The sequence below is a fragment of the Chamaea fasciata genome, unplaced genomic scaffold (genome assembly GCF_029207755.1).
Source record: "Chamaea fasciata isolate MVZ Bird 193981 ecotype frontalis unplaced genomic scaffold, bChaFas1.0.hap1 SCAF_15, whole genome shotgun sequence".
Lineage (NCBI taxonomy): Eukaryota > Metazoa > Chordata > Aves > Passeriformes > Sylviidae > Chamaea > Chamaea fasciata.
The window spans coordinates 9638671-9661311 of record NW_027094100.1 but is presented as its reverse complement, the minus strand read 5'-3'; the positions used below and the strand labels follow the sequence as shown (position 1 = coordinate 9661311).

At 50.1% G+C, this 22641-nt stretch overlaps 1 protein-coding gene across 1 annotated transcript; it reads left to right on the top strand.

Annotated features, from left to right (window-relative positions):
* Positions 1-1770: 1770 nt before the first annotated feature.
* Positions 1771-22551, top strand: CSF1R (colony stimulating factor 1 receptor). Its single transcript, XM_066197531.1, has 22 exons — positions 1771-2008; positions 2123-2782; positions 7425-7670; positions 8465-8749; positions 9481-9617; positions 10293-10452; positions 11325-11514; positions 12503-12618; positions 12876-12996; positions 13682-13872; positions 14456-14568; positions 15982-16108; positions 16599-16703; positions 17033-17143; positions 17307-17469; positions 18026-18123; positions 18268-18386; positions 19148-19270; positions 19394-19505; positions 19816-19915; positions 20489-20594; positions 21016-22551. Exons 2-22 carry the CDS (start codon positions 2734-2736, stop codon positions 21145-21147), a joined length of 2904 nt encoding a protein of 967 aa, XP_066053628.1. The 5' UTR covers positions 1771-2008; positions 2123-2733; the 3' UTR covers positions 21148-22551.
* Positions 22552-22641: the final 90 nt, after the last annotated feature.

Here is a 22641-nt window from a genome sequence, read left to right as displayed (position 1 = left end):
CTGAACCCTGCAGGCTCCCACTGTTCCCTACCTAGCAGACCTTTTGCATGTCAGAATGTGCTGGAGATGGGTCATGGGGCTGGAAATGAGCAGGCCAACATGGGGACCCCAAGAAGGGCATTTCCCCCACCCCAAAACAAGTCTTCTCTCCAGTGATGAGAGAGACACCCCATGGAAGAGCTCAGGGAAGCAGAGAGACTGCAGTGACAAACCCTGTAGCTCTGGGGGTACCAGCAGGACACCGGTGCTCCACGCGTGTCCCCAAACTGCTGCAGGGCAGTTCAGGCAGGCATGGCACCACGGCCAGCTGTGCTCAGTGCTGGGGTCCCATAGGGCTCCCAGCCCGGGAAACAAGCCTGTGCTCCCAGCCAGGGCTCACAGCAGCCTCCATTCCCCCTTCCACAGCCAGTCTACCAGGCACTGAGCAAGTCTCATCCCATCTTTCACAACCATCAGGGCCTCCACAGATATTCCTGGGCTTCAAGTTGTTCAAAGTAAGGTTGCAGCTTCTCTAAGAGCATCCCTGCCCTGTGCTCAGAGCTGCCTGGGCACATGAGTTCCAGCAGCACTCCTGGGCCTGAGCTGTTGCTTGCACATAAGATTTGGGATGCAGCCTGCAGGAGGAAGAGAGGGACACAAAAGAGGGAGGGACCCCAAGCTTGTCCCAGTGAGCATCCCCAGGTATGCCCAGTCCAGGTGGGGACCCATGTGTCCAGCTCTCACTTGGGGATCACTGCCATCAGAGATGCTCTGCAAGGGGCCTCCTCAAAGAGAAGAAGGAGGGCTGTTTCCCTTCTCTCTATTAAACCTGTCTGGTTTAATACTTATTCACATTGGTGAGTCAGTTCTCTCTGAGCTGGCATTTGTTCCTGGAAAAAAAAAAAGGACTTAAAAAGAAGGAGGGAAACAAACATCCTTTAAAAAGCCCCTTTGGCTTGAAAGGAGGAAAGAATAATCAAGCAGACATCTCCTGTGGCCCAGCTGCTTGACAGCCCCCCTGCTCTGGGCGGGAGCCCCCCAGAGCACCATGCTGCCTCTAATTCATGTTCTTCTTCCCTGCATCCTGCCAGGAAAAACTGCTGAGGGGAAACGTTCTTTGGCCAAAAGCTGCCTTTCCTTCTCTCTGGACTCCCTCACACTCTCCAGCCATCCTTCTGGCCAAAACCAAGAGCTCTCCACGTTCCCATGACTCTTAGTCATCTCCAGCGCAGTCAGCCATGCTCTCATCTCTTGGCCCCAGGACCTTGTCTTGCTGGTACCTCTCTAACTGCCCCCTTTGGAGAAGCCCATTCCCCTCCGGGCTGTGGAGGCTTTCAGGGCACAGCAGGTGCAGATCCAACAGCCACCTCTGTGCAGGTATTTCGGAGCAACCCTACCCTTTCTGCCCATGGTTTGTCGTGGTGTTCCTGCCACCTCTCTGCCGTTGGGGCTGCAGCGGGGGCAGTTGGCAGAGCCCCTGGCTGGACCTTCCTCCCCTGTGCTTCCTTCCCAGCACTGTCAGGTGATGGCAGTCACTTCCCACCCCAGAGCTGCTCTGAACAGCCCTGAACTTCTGCTGCAGCCTGAGGTTCTCCAGAGACAGGGCAGAGAGCAAAGGGCACCCTGTGTCTGACAGGATCTGCTAATCCTGCTGACCTGGGTGTCCCTGGGAGAACTGGTTTATTTCAAGCCTTCCCTCACACCTGTTTTGGAAGAACCATGATCCAGTGGAGGGTTTAAAAAGTGCCTGATTTATTAATTACTAACACTGCTAATTAGGGAACGGCTTAATTACTGCTTCAAGGTGCCTGCCAGGTTGTCAATTACAGAACAGCTGCAAGCAGCCTCCCCAGCAGCCAGGCAGGATGGCTGGGAGGAAGGGTCTGTGCTCAAGCCCTGCAGCTGCCTGGTGGTGACAGGGTCACTCTGAGCCCCTGGCTTGGAGGCACTGGGACAGGAAAGAGCAGGGCTCCCCCAGCCCAGTCAGGAGCCAGAAGGGGTCTGCATGCTGGATTTCAACCCTGCCAGGGTGGGTGGTTAAGCTGGCATGGGGCTTGGGGGTGATCCTGTGTGGCCACAGGACCCCTCTCTGCACCAGGGATCACACTTTTGGTTAACACAAAATGATTCGGCATTTTCACAGGCTTTTTCCCACCAGGGAGCTGCCCCAGGCTGAATTGCCTTTGTGGGCCTGTTGTGAGGGAGCCTGCCATGTCCTGTGAAGGTGCTCAGGTCTCAAAGCCAGCGAGAGCCACTGGGCCTGAGGTGAAACTTGTCCTGCTGAAATCAAATGGAATCCACTGCCTGCAAGTGTAGGGACACTGTGTCCCCATGCAAGGTGAAAGTGTCCCTGGGAGTGGCAGAAGCCAGAGAACATCAGGATTATCCCAAACCCCAGCATGGTGCAGTGGCCTCTGCTAGCCCTGGGGGGGTGTTCTGAGGATGGACTCCTCTCTGAGACCTGAGGGGGACCCCCAACAACAGGGGGACCCTGCAGCAGGGTGTGCATGTGGCCCCACCTCTGCCGTGGGGTTTGTCACTGGTGACGTGACAAAGCACAGCCTGGGCTTTTTTTTTCCCCTGTTTCAAAAACAAACAAAATAGGGAATTTGTTAACTTGTGGTCAGGTCAGAAAGGAGAAGCTCCCGACAAGGGAGCGCTGGGGACTGTGCCCACGAGAAGAGGCGCCCACTGCTTGAGAGGATCCTTCAGCAGCATTGGCTCCACGCTGGGGACACCACGGTCCCTGGGGACATGGGTCCTGCTCTCCTCCTGCTGCTCACCACAGCTGGCTTCTGGCATGGTAAGTACACTGGCTCCCGAAGCCTCATGTCACTCCAGGGGAGTTTTGGGATGTGGTGAGGGTTTCCTGGGTCTCTGGTGTGAGTGCTCCATTCCCCCTCAGGTGCGGAGGGGTGATGGCCTTGGTGGGGACAAGGCTGTGCTGAAGCTGGACCAACAGGCTTGCAGCTCCTGGAGGTGGAGGGTGAAGCTGGGCTCCCAACCATGTGTCCCAAAAAGCTGCTGTGGGCTGGGATGGTCCGTGTTTCTGCAGGCTGCTGCATGAAGTGGGCACTGCTGTGGGCAGGTTCAAGGATCTTTGGCATGGGTAGGCAGAATGTGTGGCACTGCAGGGAGGAGATACGAGCCCTGGGATTCAGTGCACACTTGGCTGTAGCAGCTTTCTGAAGGTCATCCAGAGCTGGCTGCAATTAGAGAGGGAGGCAGTGGTGGAAAGAGGGTGTGTTGCTGCTGTGTTGGCTCTGGAGCCTGGCTTGCCCTTGGCTGCCTGAAGCCCTGCCAAGGTAAGGCCAAGGAGGATGGAGAGGTGCACGTAGCATAGGCAGAGCCTTGGCTGTGGGGAGGTAGGAAACTTCCCACTCTTTGGGTCTGGGCAGGGTTTAAGATGAAGGAATGGTTCAGCAGCAACTATGACCTGAGGGAAACTCTTTCCAAGATAACATTCTGCTCAAATGGGGAAGGAGTTGAAGATGTTTGGTCTGTAGGTGAAGGAGTCGGGAAAATCAGCTGCATTGGCACCTTCCAAAGCACCTCATGCCCAGCTGGAGTGTTTGAGGATTGCTGGTTTCTGGTGGTGCTGGCACACACAACAGGGCTGTAGAGCCAAGATGTGATGGAAACAGAACTCAGCCAGCCAGGAAAGGAAAGAAAGTAAAAAACACACCTGTTTTTTAAGGCTGCAGAGATGGCCAAGAGGTGATAACCCACCAATTTCAAAAAAGAATCACTAAGCCTGTTTTGAGGTTTTCAACCAAAGAGCTGGAAACCAGCATTACTAATCTGGGAATTTGAAGTGCTGGAAGCCTCTTGGGTCCTGTGTGGCACTCACCTTGATATTCCTTTGGAGCTTGCTTGGGGACACAGTGAGAATATGGTGTGGAGTCGTCCTTGTAAGGGGGCAGCCTGTGGGGAAAGCATTCAGCATGTGTCAGGTAGACAGCGAATCCTTCCTGGGCCACTGCAGTGCTCATGTTTTCAGCCCAGGAAATTTGCATCCTTCTTACTTGTTGTTTCACTTTAAGTGACCTTTGCAATATGTTAAGCAGAATTTTCTAGGTCTGCTGTGCTGGGAACTGGGTTGTGAAGGCTGCAGGGTTTTTAATTTCTTGTGGTTTTTATGATAATAGGGACTAGGCAGGTCTAATACAGTTTTGTGAGAGATCATAACAATAGCTGTCAGGATCTCTCCAAAGGTCCCTTGAGCCACTGGCTAGTGCTGATCACCAGCTGTGACACCCTCATGAGGCACTGTCTGCCATGCCAGGCTGTAGGACACACATTTGTGTGAGTACCAGCACTGCTGACCATTTGCAGCACAAAGCTGCACCATGCCAAGGTTCTACAAAGTAATAGCCTCCAGCTGGAGTCAGAGCCTGACTTCCTTCTCCTACCTCTTGGATTGTAAGTGCATCTTCTGTGAGTACCCAGGGCTGATGTGATTGTTGTGATCTGGGCTCTTGCTGAGGGCTCAGGTCAAGCAGAGGAAATGTTTTAAACCTGATCATCTTGCATCTGTATTCTTGCCCATCTTGAGGTGTATTCCTGGGGGGTTTGTTTTCTTATTGTGGGTAATCTAAACCTCTTAGGCAGAAGGCCCAAGAAGAGCTGTCATGAACACAATTTTCTCCATCTCCAGTCCCCCAGATACCGTAGGTGACTCTGGGGAAGGGGTCCTCAGAAATCAAACTTTTCCTTGCTATCATTGAGGGTGTGATAAAGGGAGCTCAGATCTGGTGTGGGTCCCTCTCAGGGCCGGACCTTAACCTAGTTACTCCCCAGGACTAACTCAAGATCCTGGTGACTGGTTTCTGTGGTAAGAATCCTGGGCACTTCTGGCATACCAGCCTTCACTTCTCCTTCCTCACCAAATGCTCAGCAGAGGCAAGCGGTGTTTTGGCTGGCATAGGAGAGGCAGGGACACAGTCTGCAGCTGTAAGGAGAGGTCATGGTTACACAACCCAAGTGTGGTAAAACCTCTGGCCAGCAGTTACTGGCAGTGCTGCGGAAGCTGCTGGAGAGCAGAAGAGAGACATCCTTGGGCTTCGTGCAAGATTGCACAGTGGTCAGCAGGGAGAGAGCCTCCCCCAGCAGTCCTGCTTCCCCATTCTGGAAAACGACCCACTGCTCTGACTCATCCCCCAGCACACATGGAGGAGTGGGTGCTTGACTGACCTTCACCTGCCTTGGCCTGCATTTAGTGTCTCTGTCTTGTCTGTCCTCACTCCACCTGTGGTGCTTGCATTGCTGATACGAGTCCCCAGTGACAGCCTGGAGGCTTTTTCCTCACTGGACAGCACCTATCCAGAGCCTTTTCTGGCCACAGCATCTCAGTAGTACCTGTAAGCTGGTGACAACAAAGATGCACAGTGAGATGACTCCTGTTTGTTTTGTTTTCTTTCCTTGTCCTCCTGCTGTGGACAAACCAAGGACAAGCGACAACATGGTTTTTCTCTGAACTAGTTCGAATACAACTCTGAGTCAAAAGAGCTTGGCTCCCCATGAAATGGTGCCAAAGCCCTGGATGTGGATGGATAGCCAAAGCAAAGAGTAGGTGGGGAAAAAGGATCCAGTGACAAAGCGTTAAAGCAACAGAAATATCAAGCCCCACTAGAAAGCACAGCTTAGCAAAAAGGAAGGAATGTTTTGCCTCAGATATGTGGAAAATGTAGCTTTGTAAATTACTCTGGGATATGTTTTTATCCACTCTGGGCTCCTCCTCTTTCCACAGAAAGATAAAAGCATCAGGGGAAAAAAAACCAAAAAAAACCCAAACAAAACAAAAAAACCCAAAACCCACACCCAAACAAAACAAAACAAAAAGCCCCAGGGAGATAAAATGTCAAATATTCCATGCTCCAAAGATCCTTGTCCTCTGCTTCTCCCCACAGGGCCAGTGAGTTTGATCTAGGCCTTGTCTGAGCTTCCCCATGGCAACTGTGTCATGGACACACACCAGCAACGCTCTCCAGGGTCGTATTTTCAACCCTTTGTTGCATGGAGGGAGTCATCAGCCCAAGATGGCTTAAATGCTGCTCTTTGGGCTCTGATGTGTGGGCTCTGGATGGCACAGCCCTGAGCGCAGCTGATAGCCCAGGACACACAGTTGTACCTTGGGCATCACCTTCCTCCCCGAAAGAGCTGTGATCAGGGGTGGATGAGGATGGGGCGCACTTCTGCTGGCTGTTACAGGGACAGTGTCCATGGCAGGAGGATCAATGCCTGCAGAACAATGAATTGATAAATTGCGCAGCTCCCTTTGTGATTAATATTATTTGGATGAGGGTGTGTGTCCCTTTAAGATGTGAGGTTGGGTTAGCGACTGGAAAGAAAAGCAGAAGTGGGACAATAGCCCTGGATAGGGGCTGGAAGGGGGTGCGGATCCCCTCAGGCACAGATAGCCATTCTCAATGTGTTTCCTGTCCTCCCTGAGGGCCTGGCGTGGGGTGGCTGCACCACTTCTTCCCCAACCCCGTGGCACTGATTCACTTTGCACTTCCCCCCACCCTAAATATAGGCAGTAACTCAAAGAACTCGCTGACAGGGCAAAACGGGGAAAAAAATATTTCCCTCTGACACAAAGGCTGGAGTAGGAGCCTGGTTCCCCTTTATTCAGCCAGCAGAGCAGGCATCTTCAAAGCAGAGATGCATCAGATCTCCGGCCGGTGTCCGCAGGACAGGTGTGTTCTATGGACATCTGCAGCTATGGGCTTTCATCAGCAGTTTAGCTTTTCCATGCCTCAGTTTCCTCTCCCAAACAGGAATAATAATGCTGTCTCATTTCATAATGTTTTGTTGGTGTCTGTGAGGAGAATGCAGTGTGTGACTCCATGATACACATGAAGAGGTTTCCTTCAAAATCCAGCACTTGGCAACAAAGAGCCAGTCTTCCCAAATTATATGCACTGATGTCCTGCTCTGCAGGAGCCTTCCAGGTCTGTTCTAGCTCATCTCAGCACCAATTCAACAGAGAACCCCTTGCACCAAACTTGGCTTAAACTCCACCAAATGGTGCTATGGGTTAACCCACCTCATAGAGCAGCTCCAGCTCTGCCACAATAGGAAAACTATTGTTTTCCTTGTAAGAAGAGGCAAAAATCAGCAGGAACAATTGCCAAGCTGGCATTTGCCCTAATCAGCTCCAGATGATTGTTTTTCCTGTCCCATGGCTCTAAATGTTCAAACGGCAGGGAAGAGGGAGCTGTGGAGGGTGGTGTTTCTTCCCTGAAATTCATTCTTTGGAGTAGCAGGCCATATAGGTCAGGTGGGACAGAGAACGGGTGGAGTGATGTGACCCAAAAAGCCAGTCAGAATCTCAAGGTCAGCCTTTTCCTGATGCTGAGCTACTCCGTTCTCAGCAGCATGAACTCCAACAGAGAATTTTTAGGGATCGTTTTTTGCATTATCACCCTCTCTTTCCCTTGCAGGCTCAGCATCTCCGGTGATCAGCCCTGACCTCTCTGCTCTGGTTGTCAACACGGGTGATCCAGTCCTCTTGCACTGCTCAGGAGAGTCTGAAGTTGCATGGAATAGCAAAAAGAATACATTCAGTAACCACACCATCAGCACGCTCAGTATTCCCAAGGCCGCTTACAGGAATACAGGCACTTATAGCTGTGGTTATGTCAACAGCAGTGACAAGGGCATTGCAGCCATCCACCTGTTTGTGCGAGGTAACCCTGCTTCTCTCCTGCCACATCCCCTGGCAGAACAGCCTCCTTCTAGGGAGCCACTGACAGGTCCTTTCTGCTGTGCTGTGCTCGTGTGTGTGCCTGGGGAGCGGTGCAGGCTCCTGGTGCAGCCACAACCGTGTGAGTCCACGTAAAATGGAGCCCATGGTTAAAGCACTGGGATAAGGTACAGAGATACATCTCATATGTGGATCTTTCCTGGATCTCTCCCTCCTTCCTCTGTGGCTTCCCTTCTTGAAAAACAGAGGTGTAAGTGTGTTCAGTGTTGTAATGAGCGCTGAGATTTGCAAATCAGAGATCCATATTGCCAGCACCTCAGATAAGGGAGAGAGTCACATGAATTACATCCTCACATCATGACCTGAATTCCAAATATTCTTTTCTCCCAGAAGAAGCTATGCTGTGGTGGTTCTACCACTTGACTTCACCCCTTCCCTTGCACCAGAGGTGCTGCCCTGAGTAGGGAAGCTGGAGGTCTCATAAGTAAAACTAGAATGATGCCGAAAAGTTTAATTAGAGGCATGCATACTTTCCAGTCTCTCTTATCTGTGGACATTTGTGAGCTGGTTGCTGTGATCCCCTCAGATGCCTGAGCTGGATCTGGGTTTGTCATGTGACTGTTTGGAGGCTGAGTCAGGCAGGAGCTGAGCAGAGCTGCCCTAGCATCGAACTCCCCCTGGGCAGCAGTGCTGGAGACTTGCCTTTGCTGGAATGTGTTTCTCAGCTTCAGTGCATTTTCTGACTCCTCTCACAAGCCTGTCCTGTCTCCTCTGCAGACCCTGATAACGTGTGGTACAGCCCCCATTTCCGGGTCCGGGGAATTGAAGGTGGGAATGTTGATCTCCCCTGCCTCATCACAGCCCCCGAGTACGGATCCAATGTCACTCTGATAATGGATGACGCCTCTCCTCTCCCGCCTGGGACCAACTACTCCTTCAGTGCTGAGAAAGGAGTAAGACTGTACAATGTGCAAAGCAAGCATAAAGGTTTTTACCGATGCCAAGCACAGATAAATGGAAAAATAAAGAATTCATCAAGAATAAGACTGGTTATGGAAGAAGGTAAAGAACTGGGGTTGTCGCTGTCCTAAGGGCCACATATAGCTAAGCTGGCCACAGTAGATAGTCAAGGAAAAGCTCCTTGCCAGGGGCAGGAAAGACCTTCTGAACCTGCAGTTTCTTAAGGTTATTTAATGGAGGCCAAATTCCATCAGCCTCTGGCAAATTGGTTCCTTCAGATGAGTTTGCATGGGTTCAGCAGTCTTCAAATCTTTGCAGGCGCTGTCACAGAGAAAAGTCTCCAATGTTCTGCAAGTACTTGGGCCTCAATGCTCCATCTGTAACCAGGGCAAAAGTTTCTCCTTCCCTTTCAACCCACAGTCCTGACTGCTGTGTTCTCCCCACCTGTACTGCTTTCCACAGACACATGCTCGAAAGGGAGTGGTGATCAATAGGGAAGGGGATGACAGGGGATAAAGAGGCTAAAGAGGATGGAAAGGAGGAGGTAGAATCACAGGATAGAGTCATAGAATAGTTTGGGTGGGAAGAAACCTTGAAAATAATCTAGTTCCAAGTTCACTGCCCAAAGGCAGGGATGCTACCTGCTAGATCAGGTTGTTCAGGCCCCACCTAAGCTGGCCTTGAACACTTCAGGATGGAGCATCCACAACTTCTCTGGGCAACCTGTGCCAGTGGCTCACCACCCAAGGTAGCCAGGTCCTGGGGAGACTCCAAAGCACATGGACTCACTGGAGATGCTGACACTGGATCTTCCCCTGTTTGCTTTTGTGCAGTACTGGAGAAGCCTGTGTCAGTGATGATGGACCCTGCAGACCATGTGAGAATCATGGGCGAACCTTTCCAAGTCACCTGCAGAGTGATTGCTCCTTCCCACAAGTATGACATCAGATGGGTGACAGCAGCAAAGACAGTAAGTTGGGGTGTGGGGCTTTCCTGGAAACTGGGGGACACAGGGTAGTAAGAACTGCCCAGACTCACTGCAAAGCCTTGAACTACGCAAGCAAAGCAGCTATTCAAGCTGTAGAAATTTGAATATCCTTTCTTTGGGATGACAGGATTAAGAAACACCTGCCTATTTTCAGAATCGTGCTGCAAGAGAGGAGAGTGTGTTGTTTCAGCTGAGTTTATTGGACAGAAGCCACAGCACCTATTAAAGCAACATTTCTCCACCCAGCCCTGTCAGGGCTTATAAAGCAGCAAACATTTTCAGGACAGAGGTCTCCAGAGAAAAGATATGTGTGAAGAAAAGGAATACAATTCAAAATCTCTGCGATGCTGACTTCTAACTGCTAGATGGTTGGATGAGGTTTGTTAGAAGTCCTTATTATAACTGATGCCTTTATTAAGGAGACAAAACAACACACAGGGTGTGTTTGGATCACATGGTGTAAGGCCAGGTTGCAGTTAGAAGGCTGACAATAGCTGTAAGATAACTGCTGGGGAATATCTGCCCTGGATCCCTGGGTTTAATGTGTCTCTGGCTCTCCACACAGGTTGCTCTCTGTGATGAGCTCTCTAGCCCAGAGAAGGCGAGGTGTGTTTGCTCTGCCCTCCCAATGTGTGCTGTTCCCTCTCTGCCTGACAGGTCATGAAAACTAAAAGGACTGGCTTTGAAAATGGTGACTACTTCATCAATGACACCCTGTCTGTTGCAGCCGTGACCATGGAAGACACTGGGAAGTACATCTGTATAGCTAACAATTCAGTAGGATTCAGGAATGCCTCAACAATGCTTCAGGTAGTAGGTGAGTACTTCCCCAAAAGGCTAGTAGGGCTGAATCATGTGTAGCCTTGAGTATTTGCTGCTTCTGCCTCCATTCTCTTCCTAGATTTGTTGTTGAAAATATAATTCTCACATGTGCCTGAGGGTTTACATGAGAACTATGGAGCTGCTAGGAAAGGAATTGGTGCTCCCTTCGTATCTTGAGGGGCCAGAGGACAGGTTTTGGACTCTGGATGAAAAATTTGAGTGCTCTTCTCAGTCTCTGTGCATTTATAAACAGCTTTGAAATAGTAAGAAGTGAACGGGACAAGGTTGTGCTGAAGACCGGGAAAGGCTGTTTAGAAGGAAGGGCAAGCACATGAGCAGAGTATGGATCTTTGTCTCTTCCAGTGACAGATCCACACAAGGGGATTCAGGTCTATTACACACTTGTTTGTATCTCAAGATGGAAAATTCATCCTCACAGCTCACAGGCTGGAGTTTGCTGATGATCCAAAGCTGCTGCATACCACAGCTCAGAAAGAAGGCTCAGTCTGAGTTATTTCCTAGTGAGAAGCCAGGATTTTAGCTAAAGGGCCAGTTTTGGCAAACAACTAGGAGATACTGTTTTGGCCTCATCACTTCTTAGGATACAGCATGTAAAACTTCTTTCCTTATGAGACTTCACTAAGATTTTCTAGCTCTCCTCAGGCAGTGTAATCCAAGGTGCCATGACAAAGAAGTAATTTAAGAGTACTCCTTTGGCAATGTACCTGTGTAATATTTCATTCCCTCCTGCAGTCTCCCATCTGAGACTGCTATTTCCAATAATGATCCATTTATGGAGCTGGTATAAGGGTTATTCCAGGTCTCTGGACATGTCTGCTGACGGTCGTGCTCTCCTCCACCCTGCAGAGAGAGGTTACGTGCACCTGACCCCAGGGCAAGCCACCAGCCAGGAGGTTGCTCTGGGAGAGAGTGTGAAGCTGCAGGTCCACATAAAGGCTTACCCCAAACTTCACCAGTGGGTCTGGGAACACAAGAACCCCTTAAAGAACTCTAAACCCACCAGATTCGAGGGCCAAATGATCTCTGGAAACAACTGGTACGTGCACTTTGTCTTCTACACTGACTATGGCATGTTTCCAAGAGAGCTTTCCTTAAGACAGGCAGGCCCCATTCTACAGAAAACTCTCTGGTTTTAAAGAGGGAAACTGTTCTGCATTTCTGTTTTCTCTTTCCAGTATTATTAGCAAACCACAGTATGATCAGATCAAGGAGGACACCACCCTTCTCTAAATTGGCAGCCTTCTCTTTAGAAAGCCTTGTGGAAGTCAGTGTCACGTTTGTGATCTGTTTGTTCAATCCTGCACTCTCCTTGTGTGAAGAAATTGCAGGAGTGGATGGATAGAACAAAAAGCTTAATTCCCTCACTGGTCCTTGGGCCCATCCTCTGCTCTGAGGTTAAAAGGGTGTGCACTGAGAGGCACTGAGAGCCCCATGTAAAAGAGAAGTCACAAACACTGTTATATGAATAAGATCTAAGAGAGAGTGTACAGGTCTGCTCTTCCAAAGCCTACAGCCAACTGAGACCAAGGGGAGACTGTAAGAAAATCATTCCATTTGTTGGGGTTTTGGGCAATTCCCCTTTCATTTTCTTAGAAACAAAAAACAATCCACAAGAGGAACTGTGCTACTAGGCAAAAAGTTATGGTGAACTCTTGGCTGAGAAATGGGCTGGGGGCAGAGGGGAGTGGGCACCTAGGGAGCACAGCTTTATGGAGAAATTCATTCTGCCAAAGGCAGGAGGACCAGCATCCCCTGGCCCTTGAAAGGTAATGATTTAGATGTTAAATTATTTCTGAGTGTTCACCTGTAGCCTTTCAGAAGTGCTGAAGTGCACTTGGTGGCAGAAGGTATTTGCTCTAAGGAAGATCAGTCCCTCTTCCTGCATTCCCCCAATGAAGCAACTAGCAGGCTCCCTGATGGGCTGGGATTGGTGCTGGACGTGTTCACTGCTCCAGAGCACGGGAAACAGCCGCATCTCACTGAGCAAGGCCTGTGCTCTTCACAGTGTTTCTCTCTGTGAGCAGGTACAACAACACACTCTTCCTGAACCGCCTGCAGGAAGGAGAGGGAGGGTTCTACACATTTTATGCCCTCAACAATGTGACCAATGGATCAGTTACCTTCAGTATCTCTCTGAAATGTAAGTGCTTGTCCATTCTTTCACCCTGCTTGCCCCTGGGACTGCTTCCCAGTTGGAAAAAAAAAAAGATGGTTGGGGTACCAGGCTGCTTCCAGCTCAGCACCCACAGGACACACAGACCCAGCCCAAACCTGCCTGTGTGCAGCACAGGGGTTCCTTCTGGTTTGTTGTTGCACGCACAGAAAGGAAACCAGACCGTGGGGGATGCGCTCTTCTTCTGGTCACAGCATTCACTGTTTATGTGACTTCCCCAACAGCTTCTCCAAGGGTCTGCAAAATCAAGGTGCCAGCCGATGACCCCAGCATCCTTCAGTGCACGGCCATCGGGTACCCTGCCCCACACATCGAGTGGTACCAGTGCCCTCTGCACTCAGACAGGTGAGAACTGCCCAGTGACTGAGCTGCTCCATGCTGTGCCCTGCCCTTGCCATGCTGGAATTCCCTGAGCAGCACCACCTGTGGCCCCGGGCAGGCAATACAGCAGAGCCTGTCCAGTAACAGCAACAGGGATGTTGGTCTGCTGGAAAAAGAGGTTCTTGGGGTCTGCCTGAGAAGAGGGGGCATTTTCTGTTCCTAAAGTTCTGAGCTTGAAGAGATTGTCCATCTGTGATTCATGATCTCCCCATGCTTTTCCAAAGAATATATGGATCCCTTGGAGAAGTGCCCTGGTGTATGTTGCTGGCCCAGTCATCCTTTTGGGACTTCCACAGGTCTGAGGTTCTGCAGAGCATGGGTTTACTGAGCTACAGAGTCATGGGAAGCAACTGCAGCTGCCTGGACAGGGCAGTTGTGTCTCAGGACCATCCCCACTGAAGGGACTGATGGCAGAACATATAAAGTGTTTATTATGTGTGCTGAACCACATAAAGGCAGTCATAGCTCTGTCTGTACACGGCTCTGGTGTTCAGGGAGAGATATTTAACTGAGCATAGAGTAACACACCTCACAGAGCTGCTACCCTAATTCCCTTTGTCTCCTCTCTAGTCTGACCCAGGCCCCCACTCAGCTGTGAGCTGCTGTGCTGCAGAGGAGCACTCACTGTCCCCCCTTGCCATCCCTGCAGGTACAGTGAGGACTACAGATTGATACAGAATGACTCCAGACCCCAGGTGGTGAATATGTTGCCCTTCCATGAGGTGGAGGTGGAGAGCATCATCCTCTTCCAGGAGCTGGGTGACAATTTCACCTTCTGCTGTGTGGCCATTAATGAGGAAGGGAATGCCTCTGAGATGTTTCACTCGGTCACCATCACCAGTAAGATACAAACCATCAGCTTGGCAGAGTGGGGAGAATCTGGGGGCTGTGAGATTACATCCCTGATGTATATCCCCACTGTGTTGCAAGAGAGCTGGACCAGATTCCACAAGCCCTTTATCCTCACAGGTGTGAGGTTTTGGCATTTGCCATTCCTAAGAGCTGTGTGGGAATTTCTGGCTGGGTTAATAGCCTGAATCCAAAGGCTGAGCCACACCAAAAGCATCTTATAACTGCAGGACTCAGCTCTAGGGAATGGTGCATCCAGCAGTTTCTCAGCCCACAAAAATACAGGGGCTGCATCTTTTGGTGGGGCTGTTCTTGCTACACAGATCTTGGTCCCCAGTCAGTCTGGCCTCGTGCTGTTTGTGTGGAAACAGGGGGGCATGAGAAGAACCACTGCAGACTAGAGTTTGGCATCAAGAGTTTGGGAGCTCCCAGCAGCTCCCAAAAGGGGGTACCGAGGGGAGTGCTGAGGTGTGTGGCATATAGAAGAATTCAAAGTGAATAGTTGGGCAAAATGCTCCCAGAGTTGGGGTTGAAATAAGAGAGTCGACTCATTCTCCTTTTTTTCCTCTTCCAGGGAGCGTCATGGCCCTTCCAAACAAGCTCTTCAGCCCTGTTCTCTCCTCCTGCATAAGCGCATTGGTGCTGCTGCTCCTCCTGCTCCTCTTCCTGCTCTACAAGTATAACCAGGTCAGATTTCCTGCTGCAGGGCAAGGGCTGCCCAGCCTCAGAGGCCACACAGCCTCTGCTGGCAGCCAGGGCAGAGGCCATTCAGCTTGGAGGTACCAGGCAAGCTGCCTCCTTCACCTCCCCTGCCTCCCAGCTTCTCCCTGGAGTTTTCTACTGCAGGGTAAAGCTCATGCACCCAATCCAGTGTATTAATACCTCCCCTGCCCTGGTCCTTCAGTCTTGTAGCCCAGAGGTCAGTGTGGTTACTGTTTGGTGCCAGACAAAGGTGCTCACTCTGTGCTGCCAGTTGCCTCTGGTTTTGCTCTGGTCCCCATAAATTCATGGACTGAATCAAGGGAGAAAAAAAAAAAGTGGTTTGCAGTTTGCATCTACTTTTTATTCTGTTCACTGCTTTATAAAAAACTGTTTTTAGAGAAACAGGATGATGTTAGAAATTTGTTTCCAGGAAGACTTGGTCACTATTTTTATATAAGAACTTGCCCCATTTTCTCTGCAAGGCTCATTTCCAGCATTTGGATTCCTTCTCTGTTTTTCCCACAAACCAATCAGTAGCCACCTCTGCTTCATCAGTGGGTGAAAATCTCCTGGGTTTTGTCTCTCCCTTTTGGCACCCTTCCTTTGACAGCCTATCAAGGCTAAATATTTTGTTGCAAAGTTCTGGTACTGTTTGTCAGAAGATGCATCAGTCCTCTCTCAGACAAGCACCTACAGCTTAGCAGGCAGAGCTGCCTTTGGACGGTGGTCCAGAGACAGAGAAAGATGGATCAATGTGTAAGCACAGATCTGAAATAAATAGCTTTTTGGACAGGCTTGCAAGCCCAAGAGAAGCAGGACATGTCTATAAATAACGTGGTTACCTATCTCAGACAAGTACCAGCTTTCTCTGCTCAAGGACTCCACCAGTGCTTCTCTGCCTCGCCTGGTTACTTCTGCCATGACATTCTTGGAAAAGAGAAATTCATACTTCTCTTTCTCCTTTTTTATTTTACCCTTGTAAGGGAAGTGGGGCTGGGCCAGCTCCACTGTTCTGCTGTACTCAGCAACCAGGGGTCCAAGGAAGGAGACACAGTGGGGACATCTCCCTCCAGCACCAGCTGGGCACTGTCAGCCACTGCTCTGGTGGGACAGGCTGGATCTCCCAGCCCTGCAATCCCAAATGATGGCAACAGGCTGCTTCCAGTGGCAAGAGAGCCTCCCTCAGTTATAGGTGATGACTTGGGGGGCTTCATAACTCCAAAGAGTCCAGGATGTCCAGAAAAAGCCCTGCTCACTCAGTCCAGATTCTAAAGATATTTAATGGGCTGAAATCTGTATCTTCCCTCTGTACCTGCAGAGTGAGCTTGAGTGGATGCTGGGGCTGGGGAACACTCCCAGCTTGGGAATCGCTGAGTAACTGGAGTCTCCTCCTTACAGAAACCCAAGTACCAGGTGCGGTGGAAGATCATTGAGGCCTGTGAAGGCAATAATTACATCTTTATCGATCCCACTCAGCTGCCATACAATGAAAAATGGGAGTTTCCAAGGAACAACCTCCAGTTTGGTAAGAAACCTTCCCTGCTCCTTGCCTGGTGGCATGAAGCTCATCAGAGAGCTGAAATGCTTCAAGAGTCAGAGCCAAAGCTCTGGGTAATGTCCAAACCTTCGTCCTTATCCCATTCCAGCAACATCCTTAACCAGGCCTTGCTGCTCTCTTCCACACAGGGTGGTAAGTGGTAGGATGCAACCTTCCCTCCCTCCTCCTTTGCTCCAAAGAAGGCTGCAGGGGTCACGTCCCTCCTCTTGCATGTGGGGTCATTCCTAAGGCACAGACTTGGTGAGGCAAAGTTTGGAGATGGCCTCTTTCACACCATCTTTGCTCACAGTAGAGTTCCCCCCAGATGTTTGCCAGTTCCTGACTAAGGGATGTACCATCTTGTGTGAGCCCAGCAAGAATCCCCATCCACCAGACATCCTCCTCAAGGCTGTGTGCAGGACAGCTGCTCAATCTTTCTCTGTAAAATGTCTTAAAAGTACTTTTTTTTCCTCTGCAGGAAAAACTCTTGGAGCAGGAGCCTTTGGAAAAGTGGTAGAAGCCACAGCTTTTGGGCTGGGCAAAGAAGATTCAGTGCTCAAAGTGGCTGTGAAGATGCTAAAGGGTGAGCACAGAGCAACTTGAAAGGGCTGAAATCCTCCAAGCTCTTCTGGGTAGGATGTAGTGTGTGTTCACCACGTGTTGGTGCTTACAGGCTAAAAAAGCTACTTTTAAAAGTTGTTCCTGTGCCAAGTACCAGATGCTGGAATCACACTACTGTCTTTTTTTGTGGACAGGGCAGGCCAGAGGCACAGTTAGAGGACACAGTTTTCACTCTAAGTGTGTCTCCTCCTTTTTATTCCGTAACTCTGTCAACACCTTTTTCTGCCCTTTCCTTAATCTCCACCTTGTCCCTCCCTCACTCCTTCACGCAGTCCTTCTCTGACCTCACAGCATCAGCAGACACAGATGAGCAGGAGGCTCTCATGTCTGAGCTGAAGATCCTGAGTCACCTGGGACATCACGAGAACATTGTTAACCTGCTGGGGGCATGTACCTGTGGAGGTAGGATCCCCCAGCCCTGCTGCCCCCTGACAGGGCCCCTCCTCTGAGGCACAGCGTGAGCTGATGAGCTGTGTGGATTCTGCTGCCCTCTCAGGGAAAGCAATCCTCAGGACAGGTCACAGCAACATCATTCCTTAATGAACCCTTTCTGCTGTTCTCCCAGGCCCAATCCTTGTCATCACCGAGTACTGTCGCTATGGAGATCTGCTGAATTTCCTGCGGAAGAAGGCTGAATCCATAATGATCCAGGATTCTGCCCTGGACACCTCTATAGACAGCGCTGCTGATTACAAAAACATTGAACTAGAGAAGAAATATATCCGCAGGTAGGAGCAGAACTAAGGTGGCTGCAGAGCTGGGCAATGCAGGGCCTGGGTATCACTGGGAGAAGTGTGAAGAGCACTGTGCTGGGGAGAGATCAAGGTCAAAGGTCTGGGGATTGGCAGGATACCAGGATGTAGAAGCCACTGGGGTTGCATACGTTTAGACCTGGTCATAGTTCTGAGTTTTTCGAAGATTTTGAGAGCAGTCATTGAATATCCACAATAAATCCAGGTTCCAGTCCTGTCTGTCCTTCCACAACCCGGAAACAAAACTTTCAGGCTTCCTACACTATTGGGCACATGGGTTCGGTAGGATGAAGCTGACTGCTCCCCATCAGCCAAGAGCTTAAAAAAGGAACAGTTTCTGGAGCCCCATAACACAGAGGGCCCAGGTCTCCTTTCTGAATTAGCTTCAAGTTTGCCTTTGCCCTTAAGCCCCTCTCTAAGTCACCTTCTGCAGGCAGGCATGTAGTTTCTCCTTTTGGTGGATATGGAGCAGGCCAGAAGGTACAGCTGGAGGGTTCTAACAGTCTGCCCCCCTCTCTGTTGCTTCTTACAGTGACAGTGGCTTTTCAAGCCAGGGTTTGGAAACATATGTTGAAATGAGGCCTGTGTCATCATCATCTTCAGCAGCATCAGATTCTGTGCAAGTCAGGGGTGAGTCAAAGGCTCATTTCTGTGATTTCATGATTTCTTTCTTTTGGTTATCCTGCCTGGTTTAGCTCTGGGAACCACAACATGCTACAGTTTGCGTTACTCACCAGCTTTGCAGCAAATCTAAATCTCTGCTTTGAATTTCAGGGAGAAGCTTGGAGGAAGAAGGTGAAGCCAGGGAGGATCTCCGTCCCCTCAATCTCTCTGACCTGCTTCAGTTCTCCAGCCAGGTGGCCCAGGGCATGGCATTCCTCGCATCAAAGAACGTGAGTGCCAAGAGGACCACTGGCCCCAGCACACCAAGTGGGAAACACCAGCCCAGCCAAGCAGGAGCCACCCATCCTGGCTGCAGAAGGCTTGGGATGTCTGGATGGGGTCATAGCCAAGCTCAAGGAAGCTGCTGCTGGAAATAGGCCTCTCTGCTCTGTCTGTTGGGTTCAGACAGGCTGGGCCCTGGTGTCTGGTGTTCCCTCCAGAGCCTTTGTCCCCCGTGGCCATCATGGCAGAGCAGTGTTACAGGGGGAACCCAGGGCTGTGCATCATGCTGGTCTCAACATTTTCTCCCGTTTTTGCATAAGGTCAGGAACTTTGTTGTGAAGCTTTCTCACTTTGGCAGCGTCCCTGCTACCCCAGGGACAAGGAACTGAAACTGGCTATTGAGCTGACTGCCAGAGCTGGCTCCAAGTGTCAGTCACCCCGTGACTGCTCCAGAGATGAGGACACAGTGTCAAGAGCCCCTGGTTCTGAGCCTCCCCCTATGGGGAAGATGACAGCCCCATGAGTGATTAAAGAACAGAGCATTAAATGTCACAGTGTCTTAACATGACAAATGAAATGCTTGAAAGAGAGCTACAAACGTAATTTGTACATCACATGGTGCCTCAGACAGGGGCTCTTCCTCTTCAAGCAGTACATGTTTCCCTTGCCCCTACCAGCATTGTTTTGGTGGCAGGCCTAGGCTGTAGGGAATTTTTTGGATTTGTTGAGGGCCAGTGACTCAGTCTCAGTTGTGGTCTCTTCTCCCCAGTGCATCCACCGTGACTTAGCAGCCAGGAACGTGCTCATATCAGATGGACGGGTAGCCAAAATTTGCGACTTTGGCCTGGCCAGGGACATCATGAATGACTCCAATTACGTTGTGAAAGGCAATGTAAGTAATAAAAGTGGCCACAAGAGAAGGTATAAGGGTAGGGGGAGGCTGGAGCATGAAGGACAGGCAGGGTGCAGCATAAGCTGCCAGCCTGTCCCAGTCTGCAGGACTCTGCTCTTCCAGGCCCGCCTGCCCGTGAAATGGATGGCCCCAGAGAGCATCTTTGACTGCATTTACACAGTGCAGAGTGATGTGTGGTCTTACGGCATCCTGCTCTGGGAGATCTTCTCCCTTGGTAAGAAAGAAGCAAGCTTGCTAACCTCTTCTGTTTTCTGTGGCTCACTACTGCCCTAATGTATCTGCAGAAAAATTTCCAAGAAAGGAGGAAGGTTGACAAAAATCTAGGTTTATCAGGGCTATAAAACACTGTGTTATGTTTCCAGTGGGACCATAAAACAAAGAATCCCACATCATTTTCTCTAACTCAGACCTTCCTGGGTAGCACTGGCTCAGGCAGTGCTCCAGGCTGCCTCTTCCTACCCCTCAAGGCTGGAGTGTTGAACACTCTGGTCTAAAAGCCACCTCTGCTCCTTTCACTGTCACAGGGAAGAGCCCCTATCCTGGCATGGTGGTGAACAGCAAGTTCTACAGCATGGTGAAGCAGGGATACCAGATGGCCAGGCCTGACTTCGCTCCCTTGGAAATGTGAGTGGATGCACTGAGATTCTCACAGCAGTGATGGGGGGCTGGAGCTGCTTCATGGCAACAGGCAGGGACCATGGCACAGGGACCTTGTCCACAGGTCTGGCTGCTGCTCCCAGGTGTCTGCCTTAAGGTTAAGGATGGATCTTACCAGGCTGCCCCTTGGTCCTGCAGGAAAACAAGGCCTGGGGCAGTCTATCCAGCATCTCCTGTTTAGGGACAGGAGAACAAGAACACTCACATTACATGTCTACACTCCTGAACTTAGGGTTCTCTTCTTTTAGTTTTAGCTTCTTTTGACTCTGATTATGAGAAGTCTGAGTAGGCTACAGGAGGTTAATGAGTATAATCCTGAAGTCTTGATGGCATAAAGCTTCTCCTTGATTAGTTTTCTCCATCCACTCCAGTGCTCACCATTCCTGGAGCACTGCACATGCACTCACCATGGGTTTTATGAAAGGAAAGGGACTGCTCAGTACTCTGTCCCTGACACACAGAGTGCTGCAGGGAAGAGCCTAGGGTTGCAGAGCCTCCAGCAGCACCATGCAACATCCCTCTCCCTGTCTGGCCCTGCAGGTACAGCATCATGCAGGCATGCTGGAGCCTGGAGCCCACACGGAGACCCACCTTCGACCAGATTGGCTGCTTCATCCAGAAAGAGCTGGAGGTGCATAAAGAACAGGTGAACAGAGCTTCTGGACACATTTTCTGTGACATCCCTTACCATTAGCTGATGGGAGCAGTGTAGTGCTGGTGGGAAGTGCAGAGAGGCATCCAGCTGAAGGGTTAAGTCACTCTCCACCACGGCCAAAGAGGGCTGGACAAGGAAGCACAGCCTCTTGGCAGAAACCTCTCCGTGACAGGCAGTCATACACTAGCAGCACAGCACCCTGCCCCATTCCCCTGGACTTGCTGTGCATTCTCTCAGGACTAGCTGTCCACAAAAGCACAGGCACCTGCCTGCCCTGCCAGTTAGTCATGCCCCGTGGGCACAGCAAAGGGTGATAATGTGGAGTGAGCACAGACCCAGCTGCCACCCGCAAGGTAACAGGTATCATACACAGTCAGAGGGACCAAAACACATTTCTTCCTTTTCTTTCAAGGACTACACCAACCTCCCCTCCAGTGCTGAGGAAGACAGTGGCTGTGACACCTCTGGCTGCTGTGAGGAGTCCTGCGAGCAAGAGGAAAGTGGGCAGCCCCTTCTCAAGGGCAACAACTACCAGTTCTGTTAGGTGGGACCTTCACCCTGGGGTTGATCCTTGTCCTGGCTCCACAGAGCTCACCCTAGGACACAGACATCTTCTGCCTCTGTGCCTTCTGAAGTGTGAGTGTTACGGACTCTCACCAAAAGGAGAGCGAAGGAGTCACTGTGGGGTCCCTGAAATCTTATCTCACACATAGCATAGAGCTGTTAGGATGGTAACAGGCTCCATCTCTACAAGGTACACAGAGGTCCCCATCACATGCCTCCCCATGCCCCAGAGAAGGCTGTGGGAGTTTGGGTTTTGTAGTTTTTTTAAAAAATACTAGTCACAGCAAAGTAAGACATTTTCAAGTGTCGCTCACATTACTGAACCCTAGTGTTTTATAAGCACATCTTGAAATATGTCTCGGTACTGGAACTACTCCACACATTCCCTTGATGGTTCTGCTCTCTTCCCTTTGTCAGTCTGACCATGGACATTGCAGTGTTTAGATATAGATAACGCTTCTACATAGCATCAAATGTGCATTAACCCCTGCACTTCCCCGTGCAATCCACCTCGCTGCAGCTGATGCTTCCGCAGGGAGTATTTGGGTGAAGTGAGCCACAGAGCCAACCCCAGGGTTACGTGAACTTGTGCCTAACTAACAGGACAGAGGGACAGTTCTTTCTCAGGTAAAACACAGCAGAAAACAGTGCTCTTCCATGACTGAACACAACCCCAAATCCAGCAAAAAATGGCAGCTTAAAGAGGTCTAGAAATTATCAACATTACACATATCCTACAGAACTGAGTTACTGAGCACGTAGCAATCACTGCCTTTGTCACTATTACAGACTTGTACTAAATTTCCTAAATGTACTTTTAATAGTGCAACTGAGGTGATTTTTTTTATAAGCTAGGGTCTAATGCCCTTAAACCTATTTCTCAGCTAGCTCTTGCTCAGGATTACTACTGCCCCAGCCACCCAGTCCTGTGTACCTACCAGAAGTAGCTAAAGAACCTTCTTACCTTCACCTGACTTGGTGGGTAAAGGATCTCTATTCCAGGTACAGGCAAACTGCAACTGACAGGGCTCAGGCAAACTACAACTGCACTGCAGGTGGCCTTTATCACACTGAGCAATTTCACTGTGGGCCATTTCTGACTCTATTAAATCTGGTTTTATGCTAACACCAAGTGATTCATTCCTCCTTACTAAATGAAAAGCTAATGTAACTCTATCTGTCAGCATTATAAAAAATAAAATGTTTAACAAAATGAGTCTCTTCTAGGGCTCTAAGGACTGTTCTCAGAGGGGAAACAGCTCAGAGCATGGGTGATGCACTGGCCTACCCACTCACCCTGTAACTCTGTTCCTCAGTACCAGTTCTCAAAACCACTCATTCTTGTGTAATGCAAAAACTTAATAAAAGCAAGGTTTTAAAGCTCTGAAGTAGTCCCTGTGTATGGATATAATGGAATGTAATTTCAGTTGTGATGATGGGACATCTGACTAGTCACCATGTGGCACATGGCAGC

Bases quoted from the DNA above. Each gene is read 5' to 3' on its own strand.
- CSF1R (XM_066197531.1), top strand. From the start codon at position 2,734: ATGGGTCCTGCTCTCCTCCTGCTGCTCACCACAGCTGGCTTCTGGCAT. The intron at 17,144-17,306 runs GTAGGATCCCCC...CTGTTCTCCCAG, and splicing joins GGGGGCATGTACCTGTGGAG to GCCCAATCCTTGTCATCACC. The intron at 19,271-19,393 runs GTAAGTAATAAA...CTGCTCTTCCAG, and splicing joins ATTACGTTGTGAAAGGCAAT to GCCCGCCTGCCCGTGAAATG.